Source organism: Equus quagga, chromosome 8, assembly GCF_021613505.1.
Source record: "Equus quagga isolate Etosha38 chromosome 8, UCLA_HA_Equagga_1.0, whole genome shotgun sequence".
Lineage (NCBI taxonomy): Eukaryota > Metazoa > Chordata > Mammalia > Perissodactyla > Equidae > Equus > Equus quagga.
The window spans coordinates 1,761,837-1,782,009 of NC_060274.1; the positions used below are offsets into that span (position 1 = coordinate 1,761,837).

The 20,173-nt window shown below is 44.3% G+C and overlaps 1 protein-coding gene across 3 annotated transcripts in view; it reads right to left on the minus strand.

Annotated features, from left to right (window-relative positions):
* The window catches only part of SMOC2 (SPARC related modular calcium binding 2), a 170,348-nt gene that overhangs the window by 42,665 nt on the left and 107,510 nt on the right, over nt 1-20,173 (minus strand). For all 3 annotated transcript variants that reach the window (XM_046670363.1, XM_046670362.1, XM_046670361.1), the window contains exons 8-9: nt 10,977-11,163; nt 5,093-5,175 (exon numbers count right to left, since the gene is read on the minus strand). In XM_046670363.1, the coding sequence (XP_046526319.1) occupies nt 5,093-5,175; nt 10,977-11,163 (270 nt within the window). The remainder of the gene's footprint in view (nt 1-5,092; nt 5,176-10,976; nt 11,164-20,173) is intronic.

The following is a 20,173-nucleotide window of genomic DNA, read 5'->3' on the forward strand; positions in this document are numbered from 1 at the left end:
AGAAAAGATAAATAGTAGAATCTTTAAGTGTCATGCAACACTTGGCACAGGTGCTTGGGTTCAGGGTCTAATTACCTTTTGGGAAATGTCTTAAGCTATGCTTAAGGCAAGGTAAAGATCATTTTATGCTGCCTCGGAAAACCATAATCAATTTTGAAAGAATTTAGAATGGTGCTAAAATGTTCCTTGAAAAATTCAAAGAGTGCCTTTAGGGTTTACAACTGAACCAAAGATTCTAGATTCTGTTATACCTGCAATCTCCGGGGGCCCTAAGAAAAGAGATTTTTGTGGCTTAGACTTTATGAGGCTCTGTGTTGTGACTTCACACTCTCTCAGAGGGGTTTCCAGGGAGGGGTCCTGACTGCCGTGAGGCTCATGGAGCCCCAGGGTCGCTGCGGACAGGGGATCTTTAACAAAAATAAATGTCACTCCACAGACCTGGTGCCAGAATTGAGGGGGTCTGGGGGGTCAGTTGATGGCTCTGGTTGGCAAGATGAGGCAGTAAACTTAGGAGGCTATTCCCAGGTTTACCAGAGAAGCTAAGATGCTTATCCCTCAGCCACTCGCCATCCTCACGCTGCTGTCAGTGCTGCAACAGCCACACGGCGAGGCCACAGAAAGACATCAGAATTTTCACCCAAACCGACGGAGGAAAGAAAGGAGAGGAGTGGGGAATAAGGTTTCTCCTGTGGACTCACTGTTCGCAGAACTGTTGCTCTGAGTCTCCTCTCTTTGGGTTTTTTCACGCGGAATGCCTACAGATGTTTGATTGCATTGCACCATCATTAATAAGTGACCACTCAAACAAGTCACCACCCCATTAGCATAGATTAAAATGAAGCAGAAGGCCAGTGGAGAGGGAAAGCCTGAGTATAACTGCTGATTCAGTCAAAATGGCATCGGAGAACAAGAATAAGACAAAAAGTTGCATTCAAGTATAAAACGCACAAATCATCTGATAGCACAAGGTACAGGAAGTCATAAAGGCTGAGCCATGAATGTAACGTACTTTGACTCCACTCATAATAAAATTCTCCCTCGTCAGCCCCCTCCAGAGCTGGTTTCTCCACGCCGGGGGTTAACGAGATCCCCCGCCAGCCCGTACCCTCCGTGTGCCATGCAGGCATATCTCAATTTGCTTTTTCTTTGCCCACATCTCCTCTCTAAAGTAGGCATGCCATGCCCTTCTAGGTACCATGTCACCGTCTGTGAGTCCGCACAGCGATGCTGCTGGCACCACCAAGAAGAGAGGAGCAGAAGCTTTGCTGTCTCTTCCTTCTTTCATGCAGCAGAAAGCATGTGAGGTCTGATAGGAAGGATGAACTCTGTCTACTTGTTAGGTGATCCTCTCCCCACAGCAGAAATCTCACTTATTTAAGACTCAGGCTATGTGCCCTTAAAATCAGCAATACCACTTGATAAGTCTATCCCTACCAACATCACTCCAGACATCCAAATTCCAGGACAATCTGAAAGGCACAGAGGAGGACAAGAAACCCAGCCGAGTGTCCTTACTCACAAATCCTTTTCAACGCTGTGTGCGTTGCTGTGCGCTCTGTGCCGTGCTCGCTGATGGGGATCCAGGAAGGCTCAGCCTCGCCTCAGAGGAAGACCAAGCGGGGCGTAGAGGACAACTTGGACATGAAGGGTGGGCATGGGTCCCACGGACAGGAGCCAGCGAGATCATCCCCAGGAAGGCAAGTCCTGAGGGTGCGTGGAGAGGGCTGGGAGGGTGAAGGAGGAGCAGTTCAAAGAGACGAGGGAGATGAGCAAGACTGGCCACAGAGAACCACCAGGCAGCTGTAAGCAGTCCTTCAGCGCAGACCAGAGGATGCAGGGGCATGAAGGAGGGATGGGCTGCTGGAGAGTACCAGGTAGACGTATTACTTTAAAAGACCACCTTAGTTAAGAGATGCCAGGACAAAATTAAGGGAGACAAATTTATAGAAGGAGAGAGACGCGGTTGAAAGTCTTTGTTTAAAACTTCTGCCACACTAGTTTTTTACTTCTCTCAAGATGATATGACAGTCCGACAAGGAAATGTACAGAATAAAAGAAACTTCAAGAGGCAAAGGAACTACCCAGTTCTCCGTAAGTGACTCATTAGGCCAGATGTTGATCTTTCTCTCCATCTGGTAAAATACGGGCCTTCAAAGAGTAAAGTTTCATGTACTGTTCATCAGTGTGAGGCGAAAATCTGCTAACTGTCTTACATAGGATGTGAGTAAGTATGTGGCAGTCAACAAACCCTCTAAACAAGTGAATTATTTGTGAGACTATTACCAGCTTGACTTAGAAAATAAAAGACCCTTACTGGATGAAACTTAGAAAAGCGACTTAAGATGAAAGCAGTACATTTTAAGAAGAAAATGTATTAGCCTATATGTGACTTGAAGCAATTGCCTCCCCAACTTGTTGCTGTATTATTTTGGAAATAAATTTTCTCCTCTCTACCAAGAACAGCCTCTATCTTGGAGTTATTTTAAGACCTAGTTGTTTTTCCCTAATAAGGATAATTATCTCCAAAAAATCAAAATGATTAAGTGGTCACAAACAGTGCCCTGCCAAACATCTACAATTTCAGAATAAGCTGACCTTTACACAGTTTGCATGGAATGGCTTGCGTGCCTGAGGTCTCTGGTTTTCATTTAAGGTGTGGGTGAGGAAATGGCATCTGTGTTGTGACAGCCTTGTGACTGTTCTCCTCCTCTCATCTCCCCGGAGTGGATGTGGTTTTCATAGCTCTGATGTCCACCTTTTCTCAATGCTCTCCCCGAAATTCTCTGAGCTTCAAGTGCTGGCATACTTTCTCTCTGAGTGACATATCTGACACCCTCACAAGCCACCAATGACGTCATTTCACATTTCTTCATGTCGACAATCAGCTGTTCCCACTAGATAAATGACCACTCCAGTCTTTAAATCAAGAATCCTGGTCTAATGTTTAATGTATTGGATTCCACCACGGAAAGAGCTTTGTGCCAAGTGCACCTTCCCCAAGAGGAGAGAGGGGGAGTTGCCTTTTGTCGTGGTGCCTTTTACCAATGCGGAGCAAATAACTGGGACATTCACGAATTTTGTATTATCAAAAAAAACTTAAGAGTCTTGGACCCTTAGAGACAAAGAATAGACTGGCTACCATTAAAGTGATGAGACTAACACCAGCTAAGCACAGCAAACGTGTATTGAGGGCTTTCCATGCACCAGGCACATGCTAAATTCATTAGCTTCTGCTAGGAAAAATATTATCCACCAATGTTAAAACTTGACAAGGTTTACAAGAGATTACACCAGATAATGGAGAAGGCGAATGCCCTTCTAATTAGAAGACATCAGGGAGCAAGCAATCCAGCTACTCATTGAGCTCCTTTTAAGAATGAAACATCATGTATACAAAAGGTGCTTAACTAAGAATTTGCACAGGTGTTTGTATTTGTGCCTTCATGATGTATCTCTCTCTCCTTCTGTCTTTCTGTCTGTCTCCCTCTCTATCTCTGTCTCTTTCTATGTCTCTCTCCATCTTCCTCTTTATCTCCAACTCTCTCTGTCTCCCTCTCTCCATCTTTTTCTTTGTCTCTCTCTCTCCATCTTTTTCTTTATCTCTCTCTGCCTCTTTCCCCCAAGATGCAGAAAGAAGCCTGACTCATGAAACATAAAGCACGTTGACCACTCACATAGAGAAACATAATGTGATTAAAATAATGCCGCTGATGGATTCCTTGAATCTGCTTCAAAAGGAAGATTCTGGGTAGACATGGAGCTGGGAAATAGCTAGAGACCTCAGATGAATCTCTCAGAACAAGCAAAAGGCAATGGATGGAGCTGTTTCACGTAGGACCGGTAGAAAGGTATGTTTTGCTTCCCCTAGACTATGTTCTGCCATCTCGGCTTCCTCTGTACTTTTGTTCCAACGTTGTTGGATAGGTATGGAAATTTATGCATGAAGAATTTACATACTGTGGATATTCTGGTCTTCTCTACCTTTGTTTATAAACAGTAAAACATCTTTACATTTCAGAATTTGAAACCCTCTTTATCAAAATAGCACAAACAATGCAATAATCACAAAATTTTTCTAAACAGGAATTTGTCCAGACTTTGTCAAAGACCAAGATCAAACATGTGCTGTAAACTAACAACATTATAGAATGATTTTCATGGTCTCTGAGGCTTTGATTAAACATACAGAATCTGGAGACATTTAAAGGAAGAAACGAATCAAAATGAAACAAAATAACAACTAGCTTTGAAGCATCTTCCTGATGCCATCAAATTCACCACATAATGTCAGAGTTCTGTCTTTAAACTCCTTGATCTCATAAGATGAACCGAGCTACTGAACCCTGGCCTGCCTGAGTCTGCGCATTCATCGTCCTCACTTTATGGAGCCATTTTGAATCTCACACAAATTCATGGAAGCATGGTGGTTCCATAAAAAGCCTTAGGTTTAACTGTAGAAGTAATCATTTTTGGTGTAGCATAAACACTTATCAGCTTTTTGATGACACCAAATTTGAGGACATCCATGAAACGTCTCTCTATATTTTTAACAATTATAATATTAAACTCCCTGCCTCTGTTTAACTTCAAATATTTCTTTGCAATTAAACTCACTTGATACAAAGATTGAACTCATGTTTTATCAAAACCCCAACTTCAGCTTCTCGACCTGTTGATTCAATGCAAAAGGAACGTCAGAAAATGACATTGGAAGTACTGCTTTCCTCTAGGGAAAAGAAATAAGGGATCCTTTCGGTTTAGAAGTTCTACCACGGTATATTCTCATTTCAGAAGACATTGTTTTCTTCTCTGAAATGTTGAGTCTTAGGCTTGGCTCGTCCAACTTTGTGGGTCACAAGTGAAACCAACCTGCACAGGTCCCCTCTGTGTGTGCCACCTGTGGGGTCCTGCCAGTCTGTGGAACTCAGGCCCCTGGAAGGGGAGTCAAAAGCCTTTGCTAGTCGGCCACTCTAAGGACACTGCCCTAGCCCGCTGGGAACAGGGCTGGAGAAATCCTTTCCAATCCTAAATCTTCAGGAAGTCCTAAAGTGGTGGTAGACGCCTTCCAACCATAGCCTTCTGTCCTACTCACCTTGGAGCTGGCGGCCTTTGTACAAATCCCTCGTTTTGGTTGGGTGGGCCCTGGCTGTGTTATCACATTTCGGCTGTTCATACCTACAAGGAGGGGAAGGAAAGAGAAAACAGCTGGTTTGAGACTTCGAAATGGGTCTTTTCTTCAGTTTTCTCGCACGCTCACGCAACGGTGCACTTGCTCAGCCCGCCGCACATACCTACACACCATGGCATCTGGTGCTCACATTACAGCACTCGGGGCTTATGGCCTTTTGTGACCTCTGTGACAATTTAACGTAAGAAGCTTATTTTTCACAGTCAATGGGAAGAAGCAAACTGCACAAGACTCTGCATCTCAACGCATTTTCTCAAACGAACCTTGAAAAGTGGCTGCCAAAGGCCAACACTCCCCCACCTCCATCTGTTACAGGATCTTGATACGGTTCAGAGTGAAGAAGGGGGAGGGGAGGAGAAATTCAAAAGCAACCCACGTGTAAGTGAGAGCGATGGACATGGGCACGCGATGGATCCCGCAGGAGAGAAGGCAAAGTCTCAGAAAGAACCCCAGAATTTTCGATTTCTATATTGCTCAGCCTAACTATTCTCAATAATTCATGAAGCTACAAAAGTTTGTCTTTGTGTTAAAAAGAAAGAAAATGTTCCTTTCTGGCCCCACATAGAGTCAACAGAAAACTGCAGAAAAGTCCTGATTGGGGTGGGGTCCCGACCTCCGAGCAGGCAGGTGACCGCGGAGGCTGCTGGTTACTTCGCCCTTATGAGAGCAGGCACGTCCGTGATCTTCGAATTGATGAGAATTCTAGATTTCTCTCCCTGACGGGTTTCAGATCCAGGCCCAGGTGGACAGTCTGTAAGTGTCCTCAGTGGGACATTCCTTCAACAGCTCTTTGTAAATGTTCCTTTGGTCCAGACACCAGGTGTCAGAGACACAGCGGAGTCCTGCACCACAGACCCACCACCCTGGTCTAGTGGGAGACTGACAAGTAAACAGAACCTGCCTCCAGAGCCCCTCACGCTAAATCTGAGGGGTCAGGAAAGATTCTTGGAAAATGTGAATGACAAATCGGAGCCAGCTGGGAGGGGGCTGCAGGTGGAACGTTCTGGATCCAGAGGCCTGTTGATTCTTAGGAAGTGAACAGAGATGTGCTGAGTCATCCTCCTTTCTTTCTACCCTAGTTTCCTTGTTTTACTCTCTAAAGGGATGCGAGATCATATTTATTTCATAGGGACCATTTCAGATCTTATTTTTCATTACTTCTTATTTTCCCACCAGAGAAAACAAAAGAAAATGAGATTTCTTCCCGAAGGGATAGTTTTTAGTGTTCTCCCACTGGCGCCCGGGGAGCCAGGAGCCAGTCCTGAGGGACGGGTCCAGCCCGGCTGTAACCGAGCCAGGCAACCACGGCTCCTCCAGCCCCTCATGCCCTGAATAGCCTCTTTGATACCAGAAAACCTAACACCCCACTCCCACAAACTTAATATGTCTCTCTGAAATGCTGTTTTTGAAATTGAAGAGTGTCTGACACACTCCGACAAACACTTAAGCTATCATGTTTTAAACAAAAGCCGTTAACTCATATTCTTTTGAAATATCGTGGGGTTCGGTACAGATAGCAGAGAAACTGTGGTCACAAGAATGTGAACACAGGGCGAAGGGACCCATTACCCAACCAGGCTATGTCCTCCCCCACCTGTGACTGCAACGGGCAGATGGGAGACAAAAATTCACAAAAGATGTGTAAGCAAAGCCAGCTGACTAAGGGATTTCTGAGCTCTCATTTTTTCCTGTGTGTGTTAAATTTGCAGAACTTGGGCATACTCTCACAGTTGAAAGTCTTCAATTCAGCCTGTAGGTCAGTGTGCGTAAAGTTAGAACAGGTTGGAATTGATACCGAGGTTGGAACTGACATCCTTCACAGCCAATGACCCCCGAAATGTGAGCTGTAGAGAGACAAGCCAACATCCCAGCTCCTGATCCATTAGGTAGAACCGAATGATGGAATTTCCAGTAGAAATCAAAGCGCCCCTCCGTTCTTAGGGGCAGCCTGTTTCTGAGAATGTCAGAGAGCATATCTCAGGACAGCCATGGGCTGTGCTGTAGTGTTAGAAAGTTAAACTAGTAACAGCAACTCTGTGTGGAGCCCCCAAAACACTCAAGAGTCAACGCTTCTATCCTTCACATGGGTGATAAACATCGTGTTGTCTCTAATCCCCCATTCTGAATCTTTTAGCTTTGAAGCAACCTGGAAGCTAGCCACTCTGGATGGTCATTCTGGTTTGGTTCCAAATTTGGGCTGAAATCCTAGCATCGATGCTGGTATAAAAGTGTACATTGAAATGGCAGTGTTCTCCTTTTAGAGAATACTGTGGGATGCCTGTAACTTTCAGGAATGGCAACTTCAAGAAATAAAGTTAGTGCCTTTGAAGTCTCTAATAAAAAATAATGCATTCAGTGTTGATATCCACAGCCATCCTTTTCAATAGTGTTTATTTTAACTTATTTGTATAAGAAAAAAATGAACGTCTCTTGACTGTCCGGTTGCCCATCAGATACCAGGCTGTCTGCCAAGGAGAAACGCGATTTCGTGCTCATGTGACCATGTGCACATGGCCAGTGAGGGCTCTGCAGCCAGAGAACGGGGGTGCTGCCCTAATTCGGGGTGAGAACAGCCTGCAGTCTGATGGCAGACGGATGAGCCTTCTTCATCAGCCGTCAAGAAAGTGAAAGAGAAATCTCTCCGTTCTGGGCACTAATGTGGTAGCTGGCAGTCAGCCTGATCCACGCTTAATCCGACAGCCCATTCCAGCTCCCCACTACTAATGAGTGGCCAGGTTGGAACTTGCCACTCTCCTCCCAGCTCCTGTTCTGCCACACATGGCGTGGCTCACACAGGTGCTGGGCTCCGGGCCACAGGGGAGCTAGACACTGTGGCCAAGATGTCAATTTTGGCACAAAAAAGGCAGGTGAACCAGGAGGTCCACCTCATATTTCTACCTGGATGATCATCCCAACTAGAGCTTCTGTGTTGGAAGGGAGACGCTCTCTGCCTCGAGTGTGCAAAACGGTGTGCGTGTTTGTTGTCCTTGGCACAAGTCTATGACAAAATTTGTGCTTTCTGATGATCTCACACGGTGACAGGAAGAGGGGAGAGCTAGCTTATAATGACAATGCATTTTATATTTATGGATTCTTACTGTTGTTGGATTTTTAAATTATTTTTCCCCACCAGAAAATGCAAATATACAGGATGATTGAGGAAAAAAAAAAAAACCTTGAACTGTCTACCCAGATCTATGTCAAAACCATGAAGTCTCTCCCTGGAACTGCTTATTCAGAACATCAGAGAGCAAATAGCATTTATGCAACAGAGGGTATTTACATAGCAATGCAGAAGGCTTTCTATAACATTGCTGCTCATTCACAGCGGAACCAGTGGTAAATGCGGGCTGGTGAAGCTGGCCCTAGCTCATCAGATATCCCCCAATGTTAATGACTTTGATGGAGTCCCCCCAAATCCATGCCTCCACAGAGATCAGCTTAAACCAATTCCTTTTTTCCTGCCAGTGATGGGGTTAGCCATGGCCCTTCTCCTGCCAACAGAGGCCTGATCAAGGGGTGACCTTCTGGTCAACTGGAGTGAGGGGAGGTCCACTGAGGGCCGAGGGTCAGTGGGTAAGGCTTTCCCTGGTGTCCCAAAGAGGCACAAGACATGTTGTCATGGCTGCAGATGATACTTCTAGAAACCATGACAGGAACGAGCCACAGAACGTGCCGCCAAGTCGAAGATGGCAGAGCAGAGAGAACCAAAGTGGCTTATTAAAATTATGTCCCGGAACTGCTAAAATAAGCTGAGCTTCTCTTCTCCCTTGAGCCTGGGGAGTTGTGAATTTTGAGGCTGGCTGAGGGTGAGGACTTCCTGTTCCCACAGTGGCAAGCGGTCCCCCGTTGAGCAGGCTCACTCTCTGACGTCCCCAAACAGAGCATGAAGCTCCCGAGACAGGAGACCTTCTCTGCTTATTCAACGCCAAGTCCTCAGTCCCTAAAAGGGTGTCTGCAGGTCACTGCCAATCAGCATTTGTGGATGAAGGAATAAATGAATGAATGAGATAAAAATATAGCAGGAGTCCAAAGGGCCTTCCCCTTTGGGGTTCAATTTAATGCTGTTTCTCGAAATTCAAACAAAAGGGAGTTACTCCCTCTCGTAGGCAAAAATAAGGAAGATGAGAACTTGATGTTTTTCCCCTGGCAGAAGACCCCAATGAAATCTGGGCAGAAAGAGATCAGGACGGAGGGAGGGGACTGAGTTTATGATGTTTCTTATCCGATCATAATATAAAAATGTCCACAGGTTCTTTAGGGAGAACGTTATAAATGCTGAGTTCATCATTTCAGAGCCCGCTTGAGGAGTTCTGGTTTTGACAGCTTAAAGATTTTTGTTGGCCGGTTCTAAGAAAACGTCTGCCAGCGACACTTGGGCCCCATGTGGCCAGGCTGAGGGGCCGCAGGGCAGTGGGCTGGGGAACAAGCACCCCCATTTAAATACACACTAAACAAGCCAAAGTTTTACATATACACAAATATGACTTCCCAAGAAAGGTTTCTTGGAAAACAGTACTCCCTACGCATATGGGCACAGGAAGCAAAAACAATTTCTCATACCAAAACCCTGAAAAGATTTACGTTCTTTGCAAGCCGTGCAGAGCACACTTGTTTGAAGTGCTCTCGAGTAACAGCCCCGCAGAAGCCAAACCTCAGTTGCTCAGATACCCTCGCTGGGAGCTGGGGGGCTGGGAGGCTGGTGACTGCTCTGTGTTGGCTGCACCCATGAACACGGTGCAGAAGGCACACACCTGTGCAGTGTGGCCACAGCAGGGGATGTGTGGCCATGAAGGACCAGCTTTAATCCCATTGTGTTCTTGTGATTTCCAAGAGAAGGGCTCCCAAGGAGACTGGTTCCATTGAATGACCCCCCACGGTGGACCAAGTATGTTTGGACTCTATCTTGATGAAGCACTTAGGAGCTGGTTCCTGTCCTTCCAGCTTCTGGGAGCCACATTGCCATATCTCCTCCTCTGAATGCCACACTCACAGTCACACTTGAAAAACCGGAGGAAATCATTGAGGAAAGGTCAAAATGCTCAAGGCCAGATGCTGGAGATGAAATCAGTGGCTAAACACTTGAGAGATATTTTCATCTACTTGTAAGCTATTTTTATATAAATCTATGAAAAATCAAAGGTCAATTCATATAACAGAGAGCTGCCAAAACATCTTCCCTCCCGTTTACACCGTTTCCATGAACAAACAGCATGGATTCTGCAGGTGCTTTTGTGAAATGATTTGCTTTGCTCAAACTCACACCAGACATGAGTAAGCTGTGCTGTATCTCAGACCCTGGAGGAACTTCTGCTCCTCTTGCCTTTAGCACATTGTCTTTTCCTTTAAGTGGTCATTTCAGGACACAAATATTTTTATATTATACAAAGCCATTTAGGGCAATCCGTTCTTTCAGCTGTGGAATGTGTGGCTGCTCGGCCAACCCCAGGAACAAAAGGAAGCTGCAGCCGATACTTGGCACGCTCTGAGTGTGAGCCATGGCCCCGGGTGCCAGAGCCATCTTCCACAATCCCGCCTGCATGAAGAATGATAGGGGCAAATATGGCCTCAAAATGCCAGTCTTCACGGCTCTCATGCTGTGGATCCCACAGTCAGCAACTGGTCACCATCAGAGAATCCATTTCCTCTACTTTCTGGTGACCAAAGATATTCATCTCTGCAACAACCCTGCACAGAGAGTGGGGCTGGGTCTGCGCGGTCCCACCACGCTGGTGGAAACCGGGGGCTTTGCTTTGCCCAGTTTCCCGCCCCCCGAGAACGGCTTTACCTGGTGGACGTGCCCGGGATGGGGCGTCCGGTGTCCACGAGGACGCACCAGCAGTAGCCCGTGGAGGGGTGACACTGCACCGGCTTGTAGAGCCCGCCGTGGGCGCACTCGGGGATCACCACGTTGTCATTCTTGGGCTGCCTGGCCTCTTCCAGGGCCGACTGCTGCTCCTGATCACACGAGGACACTGGAGTGAGAAGGAGACATTGGTGAGCACACAGCCCATAACTCGTCACCACGGAGCCCGCGGAGAGCGGTGAGGGAAAAGGCGCAGAGGCCCGGGAAGAGAAAGGGGCAGGAGCTGGCAAAACGGCAAAAGGAGAGAAGAAGGGATCAGGAGCATGGATGTCTTTTTCTCAGTGGGTCCAAGGTTCCTGCTGCCACTTCTCTGTCAACGGTGAGAGCGTGCGGTCCTTGTGGACACACGGTCCACAAGTAGATCTGATGCCCTGTGGATTCCCCGTCATGCGGCAGCCAGGTGCCCGGACAGACACCTGGTCTAATAAGCCCTGTCGGCTCTCCTGCCTCTTTCCCAGCATGCTGTCCATCATCGTGCGCACCCTCCAGGAGCGGACGTGGAAGAGCATCCACGCTCCCAGCCTTAACCTCCCCAAGGTCTGACTCAGGCTGAGTCTCAGCAGAAAAGCTTCTCAGGGTCTGACATGCGATCAACCCCGCTCGGCTGAAATCTCAGCTGCAGTATTTCTGAAAGAGGCTAGATTACTGGAAATCAGTGAAGAAGAATAGGTGTTCTCTTTAGTTCTGTGTGCCAGGCCTTGTGCTACATAAGGTCTGAAACTCGTGTACGTAAAAATAAAATAGTCGCTTAACAAATTCCAGTACCAGACATTGCAATGTATCAAGGCTTATCTCTTTTTATGTTAACAAACTCAGTTTCTCCTTTATGTTCAGACAGGACCCAACTTGTATTCATCTGCTCCAAATAGTTATACTGGCAATGCCTTAGAATGCGTGTGTATTTAGACAGACACACACACACCCTCTCTTAACTGGACACACCCGGGGGGACATATCAGCAGGCATTTTAGGAATAAAAGGACATCACTGACTTATTTGTGGCAGAAGAAGGAATGCTCCAGTAGAATGCCATTCTATTCAGACCGAAAGAAGCCCGTTCTCAATATAAAATCACAGCGGGACATGGGGATACTTTCCCAAATTGTCACCCTAACCAAGGAGAGAACTTTGAAATACACACTTATGATAACATATACTCCAAATGCCCAAGATCCTTTAGATAAAGGTTATCGTGGACTGGACTCCTCACCATGGAAGAGAACTATATGATCGATAGTGATCAATACGAAAGAAGGAACTATGCTTCCACTTAGATCAGCCCTACCTTCCACTAAGAAATCTCACCAACAAATTTAGCAAATCCGTTCATCCTTGTACATAAAGGGATAGATAGCTGTGGACCACCTGCGAAAGTTCCAGAGTAAAAAAATGCAAATTTACAGAACCTGATTTTTAGAGGAAGATCGCTCACACCAAAATCCTCTCTCTACCTCTCTCTCTATAAACAATAGGTATAGTATAACATATATTTAATATACAGATTACATAAGTTATCTTCTGTTGGTGACTATATCTGGTTGCATACAGGAGCCTGCACTGTTGTGTGCACACACACCCTGCAGGTTCCTTTGCCAATGAGCCACAGAACACAACTGATGGTTAACTACCAAAAATACACAAATTTAAAAGAAACTCCAAACTGAGCTGAAAAATCAAAAAGAAATGAAGACAAGAGTTCGTTAAAAGTGTGATTCGTGTCAATAAAGAAAAGGTTTGCTCTTCCGTCTATTTTCCTTTTAATTAAATGTTCATCCAACTTTCAACAACACTTAGGTGGCACAAAACGAGGTGTGCTGACAATCAATTAATTCAGGCACAAACCTCATGGCTGAGCTGCTGTCGGTTTAGTGCCTGTGGAATCTGTCTTTGCGTGGGGGGCCCAGTGAGAACCAAGCCCCTCCAGAGTTAGAGACTCACCCGGGCACGAGAGCCTCACCAGGCTGCCCTCTGGGTCTACGCCTGGGACCTGGCCAGTGGCTCCTGCACAGAGAGCTCTCCCCTCACTTGGCATCCAGGTCACAATTAAGCTCAACGTGTAAGAAACTTGTGGGTAGAGTGAGGATTCTGGTTGCAACCAGACAGGTGAGGAAGGGAAAGGCCTGCTTTGTAACTGATTAACTAGAGACTATAGTGATTTTAGGACCATAAACGTGACATCAAGCAGATGGAAAACACCACAAAGCTGAGAAATAGTGTGCTTCTGTGTCAACGCTGCCATAGCTGGAGGCAGGCAGTGTGGCACTTGGGGCTGACAGTGCCTGACTCAGGTGATGTCAGAAGAACTGAAAGTTATATATGCAGAAGGGAGCATATAGACCATGTTTCCTGAATGTTAGATATCATTTTCATTATTTTTCCAGTGCTAAAAAAATTCCTAGGATATAATAGGCACTCAATAAATTTCTTGAGATAGTAAATAGTAGGCATGACACTAACAGTTAGGAAATCACCGATATTCCAGCTTCTGTAATAACTCCATTTACAATATGAGGGCCATCATATGTGAAATTTTTTGATTAGTCCATCTACTGACTATATTGCCAAATGCTGCTGTTTGAGTTTTTTAAGCATATAACTTCTGCCTATGTACTGGGAAAGCATAGAAACGAGTGTTACCTTTTCGATTCTCCCATATTCCTACTCAGAAAGGACTAACAACGACTTCCCTACCGTGGGCTCCTGGGCTGACCTCAGCCTGCTGGAACAATGGATGAGGAAGAGTGAAGCTAAATCGTTCTGTCTTTCCAGGTCGACATTTTGTAGGATGATCTCAGAGTCCATGGATCATTCAAGTCTCACAATAGGTGCTAAATCGTTTCCACGAATGAGAGAGGAAGGAAGATATTGGCTGTTGGGCACACCACCCACATTCCCGTTCCTAACAGCAGGTGCTCTGGCTCCTGTTATGGAAACCGCCTCTGCACTCTCTGCTCAGGCTGCAGAGAAGCAGGCAGTGCACCCAGCCATTATCTCCCGATGCTTTCTCTCTCCCTGGATGTGAACCCTGAGGAGACTGGCGTTGGGTTCTCTGTGAGTGTCTGGACCACAGGAGCCCACGCCAGGACCCTGAGCTGTCTGAGCTGCCCTCTGCTCTGCGAGGCCTCCATGCATTTCCAGTTACTCCCTGTTGCTTTAATTACACAGAATCAGATTTTGGGGGATCCGTAAATTAAGAACCTTAAGTAGTAAAGTTCTGATTCTAAAACGGTGCAACCTTAAGACTGGGCACTTGGTTTTCAGCAATGGTAATTAATAATCTATTGATTGGTGTACCCAACAGATATTGGTTGCAGATCTTCTCTGAGTGAGGCACTGTTCTAGTTGCTGGCAAGATCATCCATGTGGGTGATTTCTAAATGCACAGTTCACCTCTAACACACAAAAGTAATCAACAGCCACGGCCTTTCTTATAACATCCTCACCCAATTCCTTTAAAATTTCATTTTGATTGCTTCCTGTAAGTTCTGCACTGTTTTGTATACTCTAGATTTTGCTCAGCACGTAGGCAGATTCATAAATAAAACCCTTGCATTCAACAGATATCTTTTGTTGCTCTTGTTGTTGAGGAAGGTCAGCCCTGAGCTCAGATCTATTGCCAATCTTCCTCCACTTTGGATGTGGGTCACCGCACAGCATGGCTGACAAGTAGTGTAGGTCCACGCCCAGGATCCGAACCTGTGAACCTGGGCCGCTGAAATGGAGTGCGCGAACTTAACCACTACTCCAGGGGACGGGCCCCTCGATGGATATCTTAAAGATGCTTTCCCTCCAGCCATACCTTGGAAACTGGCAGGAAATAAAAATGACAGTGATTCATAGTTCTTTCTGAATGGCCCAATAAGTGACTTCAAATCGTTGGAAGGAACGAGAGAAGACAGGCGCTGTGCTAAGTGTTTTCAGAGGCAACGGGCTGTCACTCTGGAGAAACCCTCAAAGCAGTCAGCGCATTACTAAATGGAATTACATGCTGGGAGGATCAGCTGATGTTGAGGGCTGCTCTTCCAGCAGGCAGTCCTGCAAAACGCATCGCTCTCTTCAATGCTCACTTGGCCCTTTTTCAGAAATTTCATGAGTGAACAGAATTTATGGTGTGATTATCTGGGCACAAAATACTTTTCATGCTCTATCCAAGGACATACTGTATCTACAGAAATGGTTCTGGAAACTACTTGAAATGTCCCTTTTGAGGATTTTAAGTCATATTTGAGGGCTCATTATAAGCAAAATAGGATTGATTAAGTCAACAATCTCTTAAAATTTGCCAGGAATGTCATAAAATTAGAAGATATTCTAGCCAAGTCGGAAGAAATTTCCTGTTTGTTTGTATAAACATCTTGGCTGATTCGAATTCTTAACTATGGCAATTTTATTTGATGAAGCTGGCTCCATGCGGAGAATTCAAGCTCATTGGAGAAATGATGCAATTCTGTTTTCTTTTAGTAAGGGCCAAAATGAAGGAAGAAGATCTTCTTTAGACAAACTCACGATGGACTTTGGGAACAGAGGCTCAACAGAGCAGGAGTTACACATTTGAAAGACACCCTCCTAAGTAAGACAGCCCAGCTCCCGAAACAAGTGACCACCCGTTTCTGCTCCAGGCCACGAGGTGAGCAAAGGGAAGAAATCCCTCGTGTGTGGTTCTCTCTGGAATAAATGTCCCTGGTTCTATAAAGGACGTACATCACACCTATGAAAGGAGATAAACGGGGGACAAAACAACACAAGAAGTCATATTTCACTACCATACCAGAAGCTTCTAATCATTGAGACACGTGTGAACGTAGCTTCAGAAGGAACCCAAGAGGACAAGTCTCAATGACATTTTAGAAAGATGTCAATGAGACCTCATCGGGCATTAGCAAAGGGACGGGAACCGGGGAATTTTTAGTGAAATAAAAACGGAGAGCGATGGTGGTGAAAATAAGGAAGCAGAGGAGGAAGGAGAGACTATTGAAAGGAATGTGGCAAAGTTGACATCAAGACTGCTGAGGACCCAAAAGCAGGACATGGAGGCGGAAAGGGCTGTGATGGGCTGGATCCGTCAGGGTCACAGAGGGGAAGAGAGCTGACATTCTGAAATAATGGCACTACTAAAAGTTAGGTTTGAATCCACTCCAAAAGAATGACCATCAATGGAGAAAAATAAAGTTTGGGATTCTGGATTTAATTCGGCAAGAAAATGAAATAATTAATGCTTACAAAATTCAAAGTGCAATGTCCATTTTAATATAGGAGACAAAAATATTTCACTTTTCTTTCCTATCCAGAAGGGCTTTAAAGATGTGAGTTTCTCTCATACTAAATGCTGAGGAGCTATTGTTTGAAGGAAGGAGAACTGAAAAAGAAAAAAGTGAATAGAAGGAATTTCAATATGGCGGCATCGAAGGCCCAAGGAGCGCAAGATGTGTCAAAAGAAGCCTCTGAATCTATCCAAGAGGAGACGCCCAGAGAGAGTCCCCACTGGAGAGACACGCCATGGGAAAAAGAAAAGTGGAGATGTTATTTAGAATTGATGACTGGGTTGGATAAAGATTTTTTTCTAATAAAACAGGCTTGAATATACTTTGAGGTGCAAGAAGAAAAGCAAGCCTTTGGAACAAATGAGGTTCCTGTACCTGCAGAATGAGGAAGGGAATGGGAGAGCCCCCCGTGCAGTTCTCAGAGACGGGACGGCTTTTCTGAGCTGGTGTCATGTCACAGGGGAAGTTCAAGTCCAGGACCAGGAGTGAGGCTCTGCCTGGTTCTCTCAGTCACTGAATTACTGGTCTGATGAACTTCAGCAAAAATCTAAGCTCACAGATTCGGTCCTCATCCCCGCCTCCCAGGCTCACTGTGTGACTCAGTGAATACCCTATACAGGTGACACACTTCTATACCAATACCTATACTATACTAATACCAAGTGGAAGTTTTACATGACATATTAGGCACAGAGCCATAAAGAGCAAAAGTTCCTATAAAGACAGACGAGAGTCATAACTCAAAAGAAAACTTCAGATACATTCGATATCATACCTGTAGATTTTTTTCAAACATCACATAATCAGCATCAGAACGCGGAAATACTACATTTTTCTATAAGTCGTGGATTCATGCTCTTGTTCCATGGTCCTAATCACCTGGCCCACCAGGTAAAAATATCTTTAAAAGCCCCAAGTAGTTGACAAGAATTGAAATGGATCATCAGATCTTGGCTACAAGTTCTGCATTTTTAATGTCTGGTAATAGATGTATCTTCTCAACTTTTCAACACTATATATAAATAAATGTATCATGCCGCCAAATCTCAACATTTCAAAGTTATTTCAAAAGAATGGCCTTCCGTTCAGGGTATTAAATCCATTCTGGCCCAAGCCACTGACTTTACAGCCATCTGGATGTTTCTGCTCCTGCCACAGATTAACTGATGCCCCTGCTGGTACTTGAGCCCTTAGGGAAGGATGTTAACTCTTTAACATAATTACAATGGCTGCATGTGCCTTCTTCCATAGCTGGCTCTAGTTCAGCTTTTCTAGTTCCAAGCAGCTGTGTCTATGCCTTCCCCACCCTCTGAGCCTGATTAGTTCAGCTGGACCAGGCCCAGAGCTTCAGAAGAGTCACGTACACGATGGGAAGCACTTGTCAAATGAAGTCACAGCTGTCTAACTGGCTCACGAGATGATCAGGAGAGGCTAACAGAATAACATACGCCAGTATTTAGAAAGAAGGATAAAATGTCTTGCAAAATTGAAGGGGCTATTTAAAATACTAGAAATAATACTCAGTAATTCTTTTAGACACTGTAATAATATAGTAACCTAAATGCAAATGTTTTCAGTTACAGTAAAACTATCAGTTTTGAGGCAAAGAAAATTTAGGTTCATTTTTATTAAGGTGAACCGCTTCATGAACTAAATGGCAAAGCTCTCAGAAAACTGGGATTAGAAGAAAACCTTCTTCATCTTCTAAAAATCATATTTTAAAAAACCTATAGCTAACATCATACTCAACGATAAAAGACTAAATACCTCCTCTCTCAGACTGGAAATAATCTCACCACTTGTATTTATCACTGTACTGCAGATCTTAAGCGATGAAAAAAGATAAGAAAATGAATGGCATAAAGATTGGAAAGAAAAATGTAAAACTGTCTTAAATCACACATGCTAGGGTTGTGTATGTAAAAAGAATCTAAAGCATCTACGAAGGAAAACACAGCTAAAATTAATAAGTGAATATAGCAAGGTCTCAAGATAGAAAGTCAATACACAAAAATCACCTGTATTTCTACGTACGAGCAATGAACAACTGGGAGATAAACATTTTTTGTGTGTAAGTGTGTGAGGAAGATGGTCCCTGAGCTCACATCTGTGCCAATCTTCCTCTATTTCGTATGTGGGACACTGCCACAGCATGGCTCAATGCGAGGTGCATAGGTCTGCACCCAGGGTCTGAACCTGCAAACCCCAGGCCACTGAAACAGAGTGTGTGAACTTAATCACTACGCCAACCAGGCCAACCCCTAGATAAACATTTTTAAATGGCATTTGCAATAACATCAAAACACAAAACACTTAAGAACAAATTCATGAAAAAATGTGCAAGACTGAAAACTAAAAAGCATTGTTGAGAAAAATTAAAGGAAATCTATATAAATGGAGAGAGATACACCACCTTAATGGATTAGAAGACTCAGTCATGTTATAATGTTAATTCTCCTCAGATTGATCTGTGGGTTCAACAAAATTGCTACAAAATCTTAATAAAGCTCTTTTTTAAAAATTGAGATTTTGGTTCTAAAATGCATGTGGAAAGGCAAGACCTAAAACATCCAAAGCAACCTTCCAAAAGAACAAGGTTGGAGGACTAATATTACCTTGTTTGAAAAGTTATTATAAAGCTACTTATCTAGATTATATGTTATTGGAGTAAGCATAGTTAAACAGATTAATGGGAAAAAATAAAGAGTTCATAAATAGATACAAAAATTTGTCTTCAATTGATATTTAACAAGGCACCAGAGCGATTTGATAAGAAGAGAAAGTCTTTTCAGTGATTCTAGGATGATGGGGTGTCTATAGGCTAATAAAGAAATAAAGCCTAACTCACACCACACACGTTTATTTGAGATGAATTAGAGATCTAAACATAAAAACTAAAAATATGAAACCTCTGAAGAAAATATGGGAGACGATCTTTGTGACTTTGGTTTACACAAAGATTTTTTAGGGCAGACACAGAAGACACCAACCACAAAAGAAAAATTCGGTAAACTGAACTCTACTAAATTTTAAAACTCATACTCACCAAAAGACACCATGAAGAAAGTGAAAAGGCAAACCACAGACAGGAGAAAATGCCCCTCCTACACTTATCTGACAAAGATTCAGTTTCTATAAGTACTTCCTACATATCAACAAAAAAGAAAAATAATCCAATTTAAATTGAGTGAAGATTTAAACAGACACTTCAAAATGAAAGATGTATGATTGAACGATAAGCACTTGAGAAAACTGCTTGGCATCATTAGTCATCAGGAAAATGTAAGTTAAAACCACAAGGAGCCTGCCTGTTGGAGTGGTCCCAGTTAAAAACACCAGCAACGCCAAATGCTGGCAAGGTTGTGCAACAGCTAGGGCCCTTATGCATTCCACACAGGAGCATAAAATGGTAGGACCCGTCTAGAAATCTTCTCTATCTTTTTTTTTGCAGGAAAAGATTCGCCCTGAGCTAACATCTATTGCCAAACTTCTCCTTTGTTTCCTTTTTTTCTCCCCAAAGCCCCAGTGCATGGTTGTATATCTGAGTTGTAAGTACTTCTAGTTTTTCTATGTGAGCCACCACCACAGCATGGCAACTGACAGATGCGTGGTGTGGTTCCGTGACCGGGAAACGAACCCAGGCTGCCAAAGCAGTGAGAAAGCCAAACTTTAACCCCTAGGCCACCAGGGCTGGCTCTGGAATTCTCTTAGATATTTCCCCAAGAGTAATTAAAGAGTGTGTCCACAGAAGGACTAGTTCAGAGAGTACAGTATCTATAACAGCCCAACATGGAAGCAACTAAAATGTCCATTAACTGGAAAATGCACGAATTGTGGTATATGCATAAACACACAATT